Source organism: Drosophila suzukii (genome assembly GCF_043229965.1).
Source record: "Drosophila suzukii chromosome 2 unlocalized genomic scaffold, CBGP_Dsuzu_IsoJpt1.0 scf_2c, whole genome shotgun sequence".
NCBI lineage: Eukaryota > Metazoa > Arthropoda > Insecta > Diptera > Drosophilidae > Drosophila > Drosophila suzukii.
In genome coordinates this window covers 8,618,946-8,637,422 of record NW_027255896.1, presented here as the reverse complement: position 1 = coordinate 8,637,422, position 18,477 = coordinate 8,618,946, and the positions used below count along the sequence as shown (strand labels likewise).

The window sequence follows — 18,477 nt, the reverse complement described above, 5'->3', positions numbered from 1 at the left end:
CAGACGGAACATGTGGCGGAATCGAAGAGCAGCTGGAGGTGGAAATCGCGTTCGGGAACAAGCGACTGAGCATGAGCCTGCTGATACTACCAGGGGTAGTGGATTCATTGGTGTTGGGATGTAACTTTCTAACACAAGTCGGTACCGAGATTAAGTGCGCTGGACACGAAGTGATAATACCGGCCAGGAATCGTCACAAGGGATGACTCGAGGAGAAGCTATCGGTGGCAGTCGTACAACGGGCAAGCGAAGATGACGACACGACGAAATTCCTGGAGGCAGAGCTAGCGAGTTTCAGCAGCATGAAGGGAGCGTCAAACATGGCAGAGCATCAGATCACGATGAAAGACGACAAATCAATAAAGCAGCGATACTACCCCAAGAATTCGAAAGTTCAAGGGGAGATCAATGCAAAGGTGGACGAGCTTCTCCAAATGGGATACATAGAACACTCAACAAGCCCATACAGCTCCCCCATCGTGATGGTTAAAAAAAAGACGGGCAAATGGAGACTATGCGTCGACTTTAGGCAAATCAACGCCAAGTTTATAAAGGATGCCTACCCGATGCCCCGAATAAATTATATTCTCGACCAACTGAGGGAAGCACGGTACATCAGCAGCTTGGACCTAAAAGATGGGTACTGGCAAATCCCTGGGAAAGGCTTATTCCAATGGAGAGTAATGCCATTCGGACTTCATTCGGCGTCTGCGACTTTTCAACGGGTGCTGGACCGGGTGATCGGTCCCGAAATGTCGCCACACGCATTTGCTTACCAGGATGACATCATAGTGAACGGGCGCTCGCTGGATGAACACAAGGCCAACCTAAAGGAAGTGTTCCGACGGCTTAAGGAGGCAAATCTGAGGTTAAACCCGGAGAAGTGCCAATTTTTCAGGAAAGAGCTGTTATATCTTGGTCATCGAGTGACTAGCGAGGGAATAGGCACGGATCCGGAAAAGGTAGCAGCCATCGCCAAACTAGAACCACCATCCACAGTAAGAGAGCTCCGACAGTACCTAGGCGTAGCATCATGGTACCGCCGGTTTGTACCTGACTTCGCAAAAATAGTCAAACCTCTCAACGATCTGCTACGCAAGGGCAATAAGTGGGTATGGACAAAGGAACATCAGACGGCGTTCGAAGAGGTGAAGGCAAGACTCGTCGCAGACCCCGTACTGGCATGCCCGGATTTCGACAAACCATTCATCTTGCAAACTGACGCGAGCGACTACGGCAACAGGGCAATCTTGACCCAGGAACCTGAACGAGGCGAAAAGGTAATCTCTTACTCAAGCCGAACGATCAACGGCGCGAGAAGGAGTGCTTGGCAATCGTCTGGGCGATCCGAAAGCTCAAGCCGTACCTGGAAGGTTACCACTTTAAAGTAGTAACCGACTACATGGCGCTGAAGTGGCTCAACAGCATAGAAAGCCCTTCAGGGAGGATCGCCTGATGGGCCCTGGAGTTGCAGCAGTACGACTTCGAAATAGCGTACAGGAAAGGACAACTTAACGTGGTGGCAGACGCTTTGTCAAGGCAGCCACTGCCGGAAACACTTCGAGGGATCAAGGAGACGTCGGCGGCGGAAGCTTTTGCAGCATGCAGCTGGACTCTCTCATATAGCGGGCAGCGAAGATGTCGCAACATGGAAGATGTGGGTTCCGAAAGCTCTACGGGAAACGGTGCTGAAGGAGAACCACGACTCACCGGCGGCTGGCCATGTAGGAAGTCGGAAGACAATAGCACGTCTGGCAGCCCGGTATTACTGGCCAGGAATGTACAGAGACGCCCGAGCCCACGTGCGAGGATGCGAGACATGCATGAGATTCAAGCCGAATCAGATGCAAATGGCTGGGAAAATGCTGACGCAGGTGCCAAAGGAACCATGGGCTACGGTGTGTGCGGACTTCGTCGGACCCCTGCCGCGTTCGAAGCACGGCAACCAAATGCTGCTGGTATTGATAAACCGGTTCTCCAAGTGGACTGAGTTGGTGCCGCTGCGAAGCGCGACGGCCGAATCCCTAAAGAAAGCTTTTAAAGAACGCATAATTGCGAGGTATGGGGTCCCCAAAATAGTCATAACGGACAACGGAGTCCAGTTTACCAGCAAAATTTTCAAGAGTTTCCTGGCCGAAATGGGAGCCAAGCAACACTTCACAGCTCCATACACCCCACAGGAGAACCCAACTGAGAGATCCAATAGGACGGTGAAAACAATGATAGCGCAGTTCGCAGGGCAGAACCAAAGAGACTGGGACGAAAAATGGCCGGAAATCATGCTGGCAGTAAGCACGAGCGTTTCAGAATCCACAGGTTACACACCGTCGTTCATTACCCAAGGCAGAGAACCAAGACCACCGAGCGCCCTATACGACAGAGAAACCGTAGGGACCGGACGACTGACAGAGACCCCGGAGGAGAAGGCAAACAAACTCAGAGAAATCTTCGAGATTGTAAGGCGGAACCTGGAGAAAGCATCCCAGGTCCAGGCTAGGCATTATAACCTAAGGAGGAGGCAATGGACGCCAAAGGTGGGTGACGTCGTGTGGGCCAAGGAACACCACTTATCAAAAGCGGCCGAGGGGTTCGCAGCAAAATTGGCCCCAAGATACTACGGACCTTACCAAGTCATGGGTTTTTCGTCACCAGTAATCTGCAAAATACGACACATAAACACAAAGAAAGAGCGGACCATCCACGTAAGCGAGCTGAAACAGCAACTAACGGAAAACGCAAGCGAGCGGCTACAGCAAGCAGACACAACAGACGCAAAACAACATTGAAAGTACAAGGATACCTCCAAAGATGCCCAAAGGATACTACGCAAGGAGTCAACGGATGCCTCCAAGGATGCCCAGAGGATGCTACGAACGGAGTCCAAGGATATCTCCAAGGATGCCCAAAGGATACTACGAAAAGAGTCAAAGGATACCTCCAAGGATTCCCAAAGGATACTACGAAAGGAGTCCAAGGATACCTCCAAGGATGCCCAAAGGATACCACGAAAGGAGTCCAAGGATACCTCCAAGGATGCCCAAAGGATACTACGAAAGGAGTCCAAGGATGCCTCCAAGGATGCCCAAAGGATGCTACGAAAGGAGTCCAAGGATACCTCCAAGGATGCCCAAAGGATACTACGAAAAGAATCAAAGGATACTTCCAAGGATGCCCAAAGGATGCTACGAAAGGAGTCCAAGGATACCTCCAAGTATGCCCAAAGGATACTACGAACAAATTCCAAGGATACCTCCAAGGATTCGCAAAGGATACTACGAAAAGAGTCAAAGGATATTTGCAAGGATTCCCAAAGGATACTACGAACAAATTCCAAGGATACCTCCAAGGATTCGAAAGGGATACTACAAACCGACTCCAAGGATACTACAGGGCAACTACAAAGGCGCAATGAAACACATAAAGGACATCAGGAGAACGTTAAGAACACAAAGGGAGCAAACCAGAGCGTCTAAGGTCTCGATTGGGACTGATCGGAGGAAAGAAAAAACACGCATCAAAAGTCGACCGAAGGAAGGGGGAAGACGGCACAGAGCAGAGAGCTGTACCGTAGATCTGGGTAGATCGCAAAGCGGTCAACCGGGCCGACGGACGCATCCCGACTGGCGCGGCGGAGGTAGAGTGGGCCAGCGAAGAGCCGCCCCAGGACCAGCTGGCACCCAGTAGCCATGCCGAGGCTGTGGTAGCGGCTACGTGGGAATTTCGACGAAAGTGCGAGGCGCGAAGGCGGAGCGAGGAGCGGCGGTTGAAGGAGATGGAGGAGTCGCCGGAGTGGCAGGCCCAACTGCGGATGGCCGAGGAGGAGGAGCAGCAGCTGTGGGAAACCCCGGGTACCCACCCACGCCGAGGTATGCGCCCGAGCCCTGCATCCCGCCGCAAGAAGTGGCAGAAGACTGGGCGTCCTCACCTCCGCGGTGGCTGCCCGAAATCCCGCCCACACCGCGGTACGAGGGGTCACCACAGTGGACGCCAGCACGACCACCCACGCCGAGGTTCGAGCAGCCACCACCGCAGCAGCAGCCACCACTGCGGCAGCAGCTTGAACGCGAGCAGCCACCACCGCAGCAGCAGCCACCACAGCGGCAGCAGCTCGAACGCGAGCAGCCATCACCGCAGCAGCAGCCACCACAGCGGCAGCAGCTCGAACGCGAGCAGCCACCACCGCAGCAACAACCACCACAGCAACAGCCACCACCGCAGCAGCAGCCACCACCGCAGCAGCAACACATCCGGACGGACATACCGGCGGCCCACGTGAGCCACAGCACCCGGACGTTCGTGGCCGAAGGGGTAAGTTGGCGGCAGCAGACGGTTGTCTGGACCTGGCCGGAGGGACCCGCGGAGGAGACGGCGGCGACGGAGGAGCCCCGAATTTGGGAAGAGAGTGGTCCCCGGGTGATCCCAGGACCCGCTGGATCCCAGGACCCGCGGTAGACCGTAGCATTGGGCCCCACCGTTACCGAGCACCGGACCAACGACGCCAAGGACAGGGCCATCGACGCCAATGCCAACCGGGAACGCGACGGTAACCGCGGAGCCAAATGAGCCGCTGGAGCGAGGACCCTGGGTGTGGCCTGAGCCTTGGAGGGTGGCCGACCTCCGCTCAAGCGGCAGCACTCGGCGCCCGAAGTGTCCGATGTGGTGGCACGGCCGAAATTGGCGCGGACGGTGTCGGCGCCGGAGGGCCAGCGATTGTGAGAGACCGCGGAGCATGAGTGGCCCGAAGGGATCGCGAAGGCACCGGCGGTAAAAGAGGCTCGCATCCTGGGCGGCAGGCGCAGCGTGCGCGTATGGAGAGATGGGCGCGCGTTCCGCGTCCGGTTGGGTCTGGCGGGCACAAGAGTGTTCGAGGAGCGGCCGAATAAAATTTGAATAAAATAAACAAAACAGAGTTTGAAAACCGGCATAGGACGTGAAACGCGGCTGAAACAGGGGCCAGAAGAAAGTGGCATACATTGCAGCCCGGCATCCTGAAATTCACGTTGGGTTAATACAGGAAGCAGCCAAACGATACCAAAATACTCACCTGCAGCGAAGCAAATGCGAAGTCCTCTCCGCACCCGCCCTCAAGTGTTGCCAGAGAGAGAGACGAGAGGCGAGAGGCGAGAGAGGTCGTATGGAGAGAGAAAGGATGAAATAGAAAGGAGTGAGGAAATGCGAAAACTTACCTAGAATGTTGCAAAATCACCATGAGCCAGGGAAGGGGGCGCCTCGATAGGCGATCGATTGGCACTGGACGATAGTGCGATCGATGGGCACACGAAAATGGAAACATCGGCCAAGGTGGAAATATCGCAACGAGCAGGTGGCAACGCCGCCCGTCGGTATCGATATGCGAACAAACATCGATCACGCACGAATGGTGTGACCAGGCGGAGGAACCAATAAAAGGAGTAGAACGCAGCAATGAGCAGCGAGCTGGGGATCGATAGCCCACGAGTATCGATGTCCCAGTGGGGTCATGGAAAATGTCGGCGCGGGAGATTCAAGTTGCTACGAGGAGGATGACCAGCGCTGTGGAAACTCAACAGAGTTAAGAGCGTCGTGGGAGCATCGAGGGAGCAACGAGGGAGCGCCGCGGGAATCACAAGGACTCGAAGGCTAGGACATGCAAGGAAACGCCGGAGAGTCGAAACAAGTTCTAAATGTTTCCCGAAGTAAGGGGGGAATGTGAGGAGTGAATAACTCCCCACAAATAGAAGCAGCAGCAGATGGCCGGCCGCTTACCAGATACGCGGCGAATTCGCGTAGTAACGGCGCGGCTAGGAGAGTTTGGAGACTTGGATGGAGAACGAGAGTGTTTTGAGACCAAGGATGGAGAGCGAGAGAGTTTGGGGACCAAGGATGGAGAACGAGAGAGCTTGGAGACCAAGGATGGAGATCGAGAGAGAACAGAGACTTCGCGGGCAAGGCAAGAGTGCCGTGAGCAAAAGCGGATAACGGAACTCCACCGGACTTTGTACTCTCCCGTGAACTTTGGACCGGGAGAAGAAGTGCCACATCTCGGCAGTGGAGCGGCACACAGGCGTGCTACAAGCATCACGGGAAACAGCGGGACGGCAGCAGTAAGCGGAGCATCGATTGGATGCGGTACGTGAAGGACAAGTGGGTCAACCAGGAGGCACGGACTTTGGACCCGGAGTGGAGAGATTCAGCGGGCCATGCGCAATAGGGAAATAACGGTTCCCGGAGGCCCTATATAAGGCCGCAGAGCGCTGGCAGCTGGATGAGTCGATCACAAGGAGTCAAACAGTCAAGATCACTTAGATACCAAAGTAAACAATCAAACGACCAGATAATCTACAAGGGAGCAACAACAAGTCGAGTCGCCAGAGAAGCAGCGCCGTGGGAGCCTACAAGGAGCAAGATTGCTACGTCGAGACGTTCGGGATTGGGATACCAGGAATCTCCGAATTGAGACGCAGGTAGCTGAGGTCCAGAGGGCATCGGCTAGGTCAAGGCGGTCGATTAACCTTATCCACAAAGTCCTGGCGTTACGCCTGGAGGGAGTATAACAAGCCAGAAGGGAGAGCGGTCGATCGGTACGGTCTCGAGTGGAATTGTCCAGGAAAGCCCTACAGATTCGACTTGCGAGGTCCCGGAGCGGCGTGCCCGAACCCCAAATATAACAAGCCAGAAGGGAGAGCGGTCGATCGGTACGGTCTCGAGTGGAATTGTCCAGGAGAACCCTACGGATTCGACTTGCGAAATCCCGGAAAAAAAAGCCACGCGGAAACGTCCCGGACCAAAAGCAAAAGGGTGAGGCTAAGTGGAACGTTCGTTTACACTAGGCGTGGAAGCGAAGTAAAGCGCGAGGCAGCTTCCTGGCGTTCAACCGTGACTGTCTGCGCGGGCTGAGCAGAAACCCAAGTGGGACCATCCGGAACAGAGCAAGGGACAGGCGGCGGTGTGTCGAAAGGAGCGATCCTGGAGAGCGTAGCTTTTGTTCACCCTAGTCTGAGAACGGTGACGCTTCCCTAAGCCCGTACGGCTGATCCCCCTCGCGAGTCCGAGTCGTTACCAGCAGTCACCAAGCCACGCGTGAGAAGCGAACAGCGAGCGAGCGTCTTCAGGGAGCTGCGATGATCTTCAGGGAGCTGCGAGTATCTTCAGGGAGCTACAGGACTGGAGCATCGAGTCATCAAGGCGAGAGGTCGTCGAGTCAACCAGGACCGTCGGAAGTACCGAAGGTCACAAGCAATGAGTCAAGGCCAACCAAGCTACTAAGACACTTGTAATAATATACCCGCAACAAACCCAATACGAACCCGTGAATTCTGTGCTTTCGCACTGAGCTACTGGGCGGTCACGTTAATATAAATTTGGTGCGGCGAACACACAATATACTGAGCTAGCCGCACGAATCTCGTAGCGAGCAGACCACAAAAATCAGTTCGTTACAACTTTTCTGTGCCTGCGTACGCCGATCACCAAAAACATGGCTAAAAGCAATAACCGTTTTATCATAATTTAATAAATTAAAAGATTTTTTAATCTGCTGATAACAGTTCACAAAGAGGCGCTTACCAGAAGAGCTGCCAAGCAGTTGTCAGAGTTGCGGAGTATAATTTATGAATATTAGAAAAATTATTTTATATCACGTATGTGAAAGTTTTTAGCCCATTTTCATACCCGTTACTCGTAGAGTAAAAGGGTATACTAGATTCGTCGGAAAGTATGTAACAGGCAGAAGAAAGCGTTTCCGACCCCATAAAGTATATATATTATTGATCAGGATCACTAGCCGAGTCGATCTAGCCATATCCGTCTGACCGTCTGTCTGTCCGTCCGGATGAACGCTAAGATCTCGGAAACTACAAGAGCTAGGCTATTAAGATTTGGCGTGCAGATTCCTGAGCTTCTTACGCAGCGCAAGTTTGTTTCAGCGAAGTGCCACGCCCACTCTAACGCCCACAAACCTCCCAAAACTGTGGCTCCTACAGTTTTGATGCTAGAATAAAAATTTTAACTGAAATGTGTTGTTCCCATCAATACCTATAGATTGACCTAAAAAAAGTTTGCCACGCCCACTCTAACGCCCACAAACCGCCCAAGCCTGTGACGGCCACAGTTTTCATGCTAGATAAAAAATTTTAACTGAAATGTATTGGTCTCGTCAATACCTATCGATTGATCGAAAAAAAAAAGTTTGCCACGCCCACTCTAACGCCCATAACGCTTAAATCTGTCTACCGCCGGTAGGTGCCGCATTTTAATCTCGCTTTGCTGGTTGCATATCTCCATTTCCCTTTGGTCCCTTTATCTGAGTAACGGGTATCTGATAGTCAAGGTACTGGACAATAGCGTTCTTCCTTGTTTAATTTGCTTCCGTTCTTTTGGTTCAAGCGAAGCTAAAGCGCGATCGTCGAGAATTCGGTACTGGTTGAGGATTAATATCCTATTACGTTTTGATATATGGCACGCAAAGTTACAGTCAGAACACGATACATTTGATAACTAGAAGTGTGAAGTTAAAATATGTTAACCACCTTGCCGTCCGAAACTGTTAATTTATTTCAGATCACTGTTGGCTGTTTGTTGCCTTTTTATGTTTAGTCGATTTTGGATGAGAAAAAACTACTCCTATTGGAAGATATTCCTTAATAAAAGTCGCGCAGTGGGTTGTTAAGTTTCTTAGTTCTATAATGTTGATTTTTCCATTAGCAAATATTGCCATCCAGTTTGTTGGTCTTTCGCAAGCCTTTTCCATTCCGCAAGGTGTTACGAAGTAATCCAAGCAGTTGCGGTTCAACAGCATGGCTGCATTGCACGCTTGGCTGTGTGTCTAATGGCAATTGTATCCTCCTCGGACACTGGCGTCCTTCAACTTAAATGTGCGTTTGTTCCTTGTTTTGGTACTGCTTTAAGGTTTGTCATGTCGCTACAAAAACAGTCATCTCTTTCCATTCCGATATTGATTGCTAGTCCCATATTTTTCTTCAAATTTTATTTTTATTTATTTAGAAGCTAACAATCATCTGCTTTCATACGTATGCTATGCTACTATAGAATAGGTAACAAAATAGGATCAATACAATGAGTATAATTACATATCTAATAGTTCAAGTTTTCTTAATATACTAATTGGAAGACTGTTAATGGGTATTTTGAGTCAAAATATATTATATAAGCTATTATAGTTGTTAGGTTAGGTTAGGTTAGGTAGGAGTGGTTGGAGATTAGATACTAATCCCCTCACTTAGGCCACAATGGGCCCCTTGTGATACCACATGATCTCTCAACAGATCCGTTTCCCTAGCTCATGGGTTACCTGCTTTCGTGAAGTATTCTTTTCTTCTTAAGAAACATAAGAGTTTTTGGATGCTTACGTCCTGAATGGCCGCAAGGTTCGGAAGTGTGTAGCTACCTAGGGTTTGAAAGCGCTTTAGGTTATGCGCTGGGCAGAAGCATAGGAGGTGTTCGATGCTCTCCTCTTCGTTTATCTGTTTGCAGCTGCGGCAGAAGTCGTGGTTACTTAGTCCCAGCCTTAGCGCATGAGTCCCTATAAGACAGTAGCCCGTGAGGGCATTTAGGAGAGTGGAGAGTGTGAGTCTAGAATTGTGGCATGTTGAGATTGAGTTCCAACGGTTCTTGGAAAGTGTATACAATCTCTGCCTGAGATGGAGCTTGCAGGTAGCCATGGGCATACCTACCGTGTCCTTATCACGAAGGATATCGGCGGTTGTCCCCTGCTTGCTAGCTCGTCTGCTATGCAGTTGCCCTCAATATTTCGGTGTCCAGGCACCCAGATGAGGTTGATTCTCAGATGAGTGGCCATCTCGTTAAGAGATTTGCGGCATTCAGAGATTGTTTTTGAGTTCGTTGTGTAGGAGTCAAGGGCCCTGAGGGCTGCTTGACTATCCGAGAAGATAAAGATATCTATGTCTTGATGTACAGACGTGTTCAGGTGGGTAATGGCTTCCTGAATTGCCATGACTTCCGCTTGGAAAACACTACAGTGGTCTGGTAGGCGGAATGAGACTTTTATGTCTAGTTCGGGGGAAAAGACTCCCCCACCTGTTTGAGAGTTAGTCTTGGAGCCGTCTGTGTATATGTTGACGGCGCTTACGAATTGGTGTGGGAGGTTGTCCCAGTCTGTACGGGTGGGTATAAAGATCTTGTATCTTCTTTCGAAGTTACTATGGGTGGGACGTAGTCTGTATTACGTGGTAAGGGTGAGTGTTTTGATAGGATAGTTTGTCCATGCCGCTGCTTCGCGGAGCCTCAGTGCTGTTGCAGATGCCCAGCTGTTGGCAAGTAGGTCCAGGGGTTGGAGATTGAGAATTGTGTTTAGTGCCTCAGTGGCAGTAGTGCGAAGCGCCCCACTGATGCAGAGCTCTGCGCTTCTTTGGATCTTGTGAAGGATCCGGAGGTTGCAGCTCTTTTTTAGAGAAGGCCACCAAACGATGTTTCCGTAGAGGAGAATGGGCCTGTCTATTGCAGTGTATAGCCAGTGAACTATCATGGGGGAGAAACCCCACTTCCTCCCTATGGCTTTTTTACAAGCGAAGGGGGCTATGGCAGCTTTGCGTGTGCGATGTAGGATGTTATCTGTCCAGAGGAGCTTTTTGTCGAGGATGACACCTAGGTACTTTACTTGGTTGCTAAAGGTTAGGCGCGTTTGGTGTAGTTTTGGGGTAACTAGAATTGGTACCTTATACTTTCTTGTAAAGAGAACTAGTTCGGTCTTTTCTGCGTTGGAAACTTAATGTAGAACAGATTTGTTAAGCCACAACACAATTCAAAACAAGGGAGAACGCTATAGTCGAGTACCTCGACTATTAGATACCCGTTACTCAGCTAAATGGACCAAAGGGAAATGGAGATATGCAAGCAGTAAAGCGAGATATAAATGCGCCACCTACCCGCGATCTCAATATATGGTTATGTGGGCTGTAGACAGATTTAGGCGTTATCGGCGTTAGAGTAAACGTGGCAAACTTTTTGTGGTCAATCGGTAGGTATTGACGAGACTAATATATTTCAGCTAACACTTTTTTCTAGCATGAAAATTGTGGGCGCCACAAACTTATGCGGTCTGTGGGCGTTAGAGTGGGCGTGGCAAACTTTTTTTTGGATCAATCGATAGGTATTAACAAGACAAACACATTTCAGTTAAAATTTTTTATCTAACATTTAAATTGTGGGCACCACAGAATTGCGTAACAAACTTACACTGCGTACAAGGCTACGGAATTTAAATCTGAGATCCTATTTCTCTATCTATGACAGTTTCCGAGATAACCGCGTTCGTATTAAGGATTTTTTGAAGTTTGTGGGCGGTTTGTCGGCGTTAAAGTGGGCGTGGCATAATTTTTTGAGGTTAATCGATAGGTATTGATGAGGATAATACATTTCAGTTAAAATTTGTGTTCTAGCATCAAAACTGTAGGAGCCACAGTTTTGGGCGGCTTGTGGGCGTTAGAGTGGGCGTGGCACATTGCTGAAACCAACTTGCGCTGCATAAAAAGCTCAGGAATCTGCATGCCAAATCCCAATAGCCTAGCTCTTATAGTTTCCGAGATCTCAGCGTCCATCGGGACGGAGAGACAGACGGACAGACGGTCAGACGGACATGACTAGATCGACTCGGCTTGTGATCCTGATCAAGAATACATACATGTTACATACTTTCTGACGAATTTAGTATACCCTCTTACTCTACGAGTAACGGGTATAACATTGATAGTGTTTAGATTTTGTACAGAGCACGGTCATAACTTACTCTCCAGTTCTTCTCCGAGGGAAATACCGCCACGATTTGGTCCACAATATCAGCAAAATCTATAGTTTTAAGCGTCTGCTGCCTAGCTAAGATTTCCTCTATAATGATATTAATTATCTGGTCTCTTTGATCTGCCGTTTAGTTGTTGGTCGTCAATTAAACTCAAGATTAAACTCTACATTATCTGAAAGGATTTCACCTGTAGGTTACGAGCCCAGACTTAGAAACTTTCCATCACGTTACAGTTTAAAAAAAATCGTGGTTAAAGTATCAATTAACTCAGTTGTTAAACTGTGGTGTGATGGAAAGTTTCTGACTTGAGTCGTAAAATCTTTTCAGATTATGTAGCGTTAAATCTTTACCAATTTGGGTTTCGCAGCACCGGCAATGGGGTTCTCTTGGTCTTGTTCCTCACCTGAGTCTACACCGAAATTACATTAAAAGAAATGTTAGAATGGAGTATAAAAATCTGTTCTTCAATATATACCTGTGATTTTTGCCAGCCTAACAGTTTGTACCGAAACGCAGCTCGAATACCTCCATTGCCAATGGCATCTAACTAAGTTTTAATTTTTAAAAAATAAAAACAAATTAATTTAAAAAAATATTTTATATAATACTTAGGTTTTGCCCCCACAAATATAAAATTGTTTTTAAATTTAATAAATACATCAGTTTATCACCTAAACTAACATAGCACACTTGCATCATTTTGCCCGATATATAAAACGATAGCTTGTTGTTATATCGGCGTGTCGATATCGATATCGATATCGATGTCACTCGTTGTTGTAGTGATGGTACGCGGCGATTTTTGTTAAAAAAAAAACAACGAATGACAGCATAAGCGAACAAATAAAAAATTTAAATAATATGGTAATTGTATTTGCTGCTAAGCACTTGAAAGGTGCTAAACGTGTGCTTTTTCTGCTGCTCAAATAAGAGCTCAAAAGGGTGATTTAAAAAGCGCTTAATATGTGCTAGTTTTTGAGCACTGGTGAACCCTAGGACATATCAATGTTAATTGAACGCTTAGTAATGAATATTTTGCATTTATTATTGTTTGTGTTCTTGGCTAATCTGAATAGACAATGTTTGGTCACTCCGCGGGACGAGGGAGTATGAACGCTCGTCGCGGGCACGGGGACGCTGTGTCTGACAGTACGATCGCGTCGCGGCACGGATAACTACGGGTAGCACGGTGCCGGACCACAGGCGATACAGGACTGTGCGGGGGTGAGTTCACGAATGTTCGTGTAACTGGTGGTAGACAGAGTGTTGGGGTCACGCCGCGGGACAAGGGGGTACTAAACACTAGATAGGACAGGACGATCGTGTCGCGACACAGGTAACTATAGTTACTACGGTGCCGGATCACAGGAGTTATAAGAGCTGTTCTAGGATGGGTTGACGGGAGTCAACCGATGATGGAAATAATGAATCATGTGTGGTGTAGGTTTGTAACTGTCTTTACTGAGCTGTTAATCAGGATTTAAATACTGTTCTGACCCGTAAATTGGGTGTATAAATTATCTGATGTGTAGTGCATCTGCGTTGGGGCAGCACCTGTACTTGGGTCGACCTAGTTTGGCCTCGAGTTCGTTGACTGGTCGTTTAGGCTGCAATGTCAGCAGTATGCTGCCTGTTGGGCTGTTCCGCTGAGTCTTGGCCGACTGACCCAAACTTGCAGCGGCGGCACTATATTGTGCTGCTACTGTGCGCCTGGTCGCTGTTTCGTATAAGTTGCATTGATCGTATATTTTGCTCGCTGATAACGTAGAACTCCGTCGTGTTGGGAGTTGCGTGCTTTTGACCCGTGCTGCGCTGAGGTTTCGTTAATCATCTAAAAAAACTGCTGTATTCGTCGGGTCTCAGTTTGTCGCAATGGTGATTTGTCACTACGAAATCGTTCTGGACCTTGACGGCTCGATGCGTTCTACTTGTGTTCCCAACTGTTGGTCTTAACTGGATAATATCTCAGGGTTTTATGTACGTCGTCAAAGCCGTACAGTCTTGAGCCGTAGATGGCCTACGTTATGCTCCAAATCGGCATGTAACGGTCCACGAGGGCTCCTTCATCCATCTTCCTCACGATCGTTTTGGTGTTGCTCGGTTGGCTGTGCTTGCTGTTACCTTGCGTGGTCCTCCAGTGCTGAACGCCGATCCCATGGAGATGTATTATGACTCCAATAGTGATTCGGGCCACGAGTAATAACCACGTCCTCCTCTTTTTTTTATGTATACTTACTTATATACAACTAAATATATTCTTGAATAGCAACGATTTAGTTTTTTTTGTTTTTTTTTATTCTGTGGTTGTCAGCGTTTTCACCCGACTCATGGGTATTGGAGATGTGATGCCCTGTTCCGCGACGTTCTCTTGGTGAAACCTTCTTGTACTCTTAACCTTTCTGATGAGTTCCAAAATTGCTGCTAGCAACAGTATTATTACGAAACCTGTTGCAATGGAGATTGTTTTAACGTAGTTCCCCTGCGTATTCGATGTCGTCTCTAGATCCCCTCTTTCTAGCTGCTCTTGTAGTTGATGGACTTCTCTCTGTAGGTGATTTAGGTTACCTTATCGCCTCCTCCAGCGTGTCGGCTCCGGATAAACAATCGTCGACATAGAAGTTTTGTTGAATGGCGTGTGCACCTAGCTGCTGGCTTGCCGGCGCTACCTGTGCCAAATGTTGTAAACATTTTGTTGCTAAGTAAGGCCACATTCAGTCCCATGTTTGACCGTGTTTAATTGAAAATACCGCATTTTCTCTAGTGGGTTTCGTCGCCATAGTGTAAGTTGATAGCCCTTGTCTTCAAAATGAACCCAGATCTGTCGATACATTTTTTCCACGTCTGCTGTGAACACGAACCGGTGAGTTCGGAACCGTAACAAAATTGATAGCAAATCATTCTGAATTGTCGGCCCTACCCTTAGGATGATGTTAAGGCTCCTTCCTGTCCTCTAGGAGCCGAAGCGTCGAAGACCACTATCAATTTTGTGGCGGAGCTGTCTGGTTTTAGGACGCAATGGTGGGGAATGAAATAATGATTCCTTGGTACACTGGAAAGCTGTACCTCCGCCATGTGATTAAACCGCTCATATTCATCCATAAAGTTCACGTATCCTTCTAGCGTTGCCGGATCCCGTTCTAGCCAACGCTGATGTTGTCCCCAGCACCCTTGGATTTTCCGCGAACGGCCCCCTTACCATTAAAAAATGTTCTTCACAAAGTCTCTCTTGGACTATCATTGCAGGTACCTCGGTGTTAAATATAACTAGCTTCCCCAAATTTTCCAGAGCTGGTAACGGATCCTCCCGTGTTCTTGTCGTGATATTTTCTGCCATGGCTGCTGGCAATCTTCGCCTAAGTGTGCCGTACGCAATCCACCCAAGAGTGGTTTCTTGTAGGATTGGCTTATCCGTCCCCAACTCGATAAGTCCGGGTCTTACCAATCGTGAGTATACCTCGGCTCCCAGAAGTAAATCTATGCGTCCGGGTTGCCCGAACCTTGGGTCCACCAACACTACCTCGCTCGGAATACTGAGTTCTTTATCTATGGAATCCGATGGTTGGTTTTCCATCAGTTGTGGTAGGATAAACACATCGATCTCCTACTGAAAATTTGAATTTAATGATGACAGCAGCACACGTGCCCGTGACGGGAATCCCTGCGCTTGTTGTCCAACTCCGTGAATACTTAGCGATGAACTGGTGATGGGAAGCGCAAGTTGATCTGCCATTCTTCTGGACATGAGATTCAGCTGAGAGCCACGGTCTATAACTGTGCGACAATTTTCTCGTTGTGTGTTTTGTCCTTGTACTGCCACAATGGCTGTGGCGAGTAATACGTATGTATTCGGCTATTGTTCAAGGGCCAACGCAGACACCTTGTTGATCATTGGGATTTGCTGCTTTGGATCTGACGCATCCATCGCTTGCAATGGTTGACCTATAGTAGCCTTCAATCGCAACCAGGTGTCGTCATAACCACCCTTGGAGAAGGCTGTGTCTGTCAAGACGTTCCTCGCTTCAACACGAAGCGAGCTCTGTAGAATATGTAGTTTTTGACTGGCCGAATATGGTTTATTATGTACTAACTCTAGAAAGAGATCATGGAACCGTGGCCAGTCTAGATACTCGCCATTGAATTCCGGAATGCTACTTGGCGGAAGTGCCAAGTTTAGACGTCATTTTCACGAAGCGGGTTCATTTCGTATTCCTCATATAATGTGTGGAATTGGGATAGCTCTGCTTCTGCCACGGTCCCAGGTGTGCTGTCCAATTCGTCGTGGGCTTGCCTCAATAACGCCCAATGGAGATCCAGATGCCTTTGTAGGGCTGGTGTGACGGTTGGAGCGTTCGAGGCTAATGTTAATGATGATTCCAATTCGTTGCATCTTCTCTGCTACTGTCAATTGCGGAATCTCCTTTGACTTGAACTCCTGTTCTGATCTTGATGTTGGCTGAAGTTCGTCTGGGGGCCTTCGGTAGCCCGCTTCCAGTGGGTATGTTTGCCAGGAAGATTTTGTGATATTTCTCGACCAGCTTCTTGAGTGCCACTAGTCGTGAAGAGTACTCAGTTCCAGTGGGTAATGCCGCTTGCTGGACCTCTTCAATCAGATCACAAAATTGTTGCCAGAGCTCCCTTAGTTGTTCTAATCTACCGACATAATAGCCTTCTCGGAGGCGTCGGTCGGCAGAATCCTTGCCATAATTCTTAATGAGCTGTTGGATATTTCCTTGCAGCTCGTTTTAGTCATCTAACAGCCGATTGTGTAAGTCGATTCTGTTTTGGTTTGTATGCTCGATGAATGAAGTTGACATAGTGCAGGTTGTTGTCAGGTATTGCCTCTGTAACACGTAGCTGACTGCGGTTCTTACAAATTTTTAATGAATGGTCCTATTTAAATCATTTTTGGCATGTATTTTAATATTGATAAGATGAACCAAACCTCATTTAAATCATTAAAAATATAAAAAAATGTGTCCAACGATTTATCATTGTTCAAAAAGTGACAAAAATTCATCACCTTTTAACCTTTCTTTCAGCGCTAAAAAGATGCTTTGCCGTCGTTGCGTTCGGCTCTGCCTCCGTTATGTTCGGCTCTGTCGGCGTCGCAGTCGTCTGCATGATGATTTTGTGCCAGTGCTGAATTGCTGCAGGGAATGTAAAATATACACTTGAATCTTAGGTACAGTAGGCTTACGTCGATATTAAAAATAAATAAAAAATAGTAAAGTCACTGCAGGTCTACGAGGCTTACGGCAAGGTGATCACCAGCCAGGCCAATGATGCCCAACCGGCCGGAGCCAATGCCTTCGCCGAGAAGGCTGACGAGGGCACAGAGATAACTTCACTTCCACCAGGAGAACGCTGGCATCAAGGAGCTCTAGTGAATTACCGGCGAGGAGTGATGACATCAGCATTTCCGTGCTTATGTTTATCAAGCACTGGAGGAGGAAAAGTGCTAAATGGCCTGTAAAAGCCCTCCAGGAACTGTACATAAATAAATAATAAAGATGTAGACCAAAAATTACTATCGCAGGTTGCGGATAGCGAGCGCCCTGGTTCTCCAGGGTAGCTACGAATAAGAGTGGAAGTTGGACACGGCCCGGCTACCGTCAAGCCCCCAACACAAAGCGCAAATAAGTAGCCCCGGACAGTCAGCGGGTATCTGCGCCGTAGCAGTACCGACGTCGCGCTTGTGCTGCCGCCTCCGACAAATAGCTCACACATACCCTTCCCACACTCTTTGAACCTACCTCTTTCCTACCCACACAACTCATCTCACCCCGGGCTGGACTAAGGTGTCACTCGTACCGTGCCGAGAGTCAATCTGGCTGGGAGCCCGAGTCATCAAATAACTCAGTCTCAAACGGTGAGCTCAGGCAAGTGGCGACCGCCTGTTCTAAGTCAGCCTTACCCGGGTACGGCGGATCTCTGCCGGGGTGGACCTTTCCTTTCTCCGCAGCTCGTGAGAATAAATATGGAGAATTTGACAAATACTAACAAAAAAAAAGATATGAACAACAAAAAAGAGCCCGACACTCTCAAAAAGTCGGAAGTCGTAACCAACGACGACAAGAAGAGCAAGATCACGGCTCCGATTACCCTAGTCCCTGTGACGTCGACCCCTGCCAAGGCCAGCGAACAACGCAGCCGGCTAAGCCCAACTCGCCATAGCGACAAGCCCAAGCCTCCCACCAGCGTAGGTGTGGCTAACCAGCTACTCCAACCTTAGGGGAGCGCAAAAGCCGGTCTCGTGGTGAGTACCAGGGCAAAGGAGTTTAAGAGGATACCACCTAACCAGGCAGGACCTCTTGAACGAAAGAAAGCTTTTAGGATCCTAAAACGGCTGGCCACCAATCCGATACGTGAGGATCAGACGTCAAAATTGGATTACCTGAAAATCCAAGAGGACATAGCCTGGGCAAAGGCGGTAGTCCCAGACTTCCACATCGCAATGACTACCAGCAACAGCAACAAGCGAGAGAGGTCGATGGAGACAGCTCAACCAGCAAGCAAGAAGGCTAAAGTAACCAACCGCGGCACATGGTCGAGATCCTTTGCGGAAGTGGTAAAGGGTCGGAAGATCATTGGTGTCATCGACCAGAGCGATGAAGGCGGTAGGATCCCAAGAAACCAATGGGGTCTGGTTAGACGGGCCCTTGCATCAGTGGCCTTGAAGTGGCCACCCGATTGCACAGATGCAGGGTGGTACCAGGGCAATG

The 18,477-nt window shown here is 48.7% G+C and overlaps 1 protein-coding gene across 1 annotated transcript; it reads left to right on the top strand.

Annotated features, from left to right (window-relative positions):
* Positions 1 to 3,078: 3,078 nt before the first annotated feature.
* LOC139354285 (uncharacterized) lies at positions 3,079 to 17,273 on the top strand. Its single transcript, XM_070998505.1, has 4 exons — positions 3,079 to 3,211; positions 3,695 to 12,979; positions 16,795 to 16,937; positions 16,995 to 17,273. The coding sequence occupies exons 1-2, from the start codon at positions 3,079 to 3,081 to the stop codon at positions 4,450 to 4,452; spliced, it is 891 nt and encodes a 296-aa protein (XP_070854606.1). The 3' UTR covers positions 4,453 to 12,979; positions 16,795 to 16,937; positions 16,995 to 17,273.
* Positions 17,274 to 18,477: the final 1,204 nt, after the last annotated feature.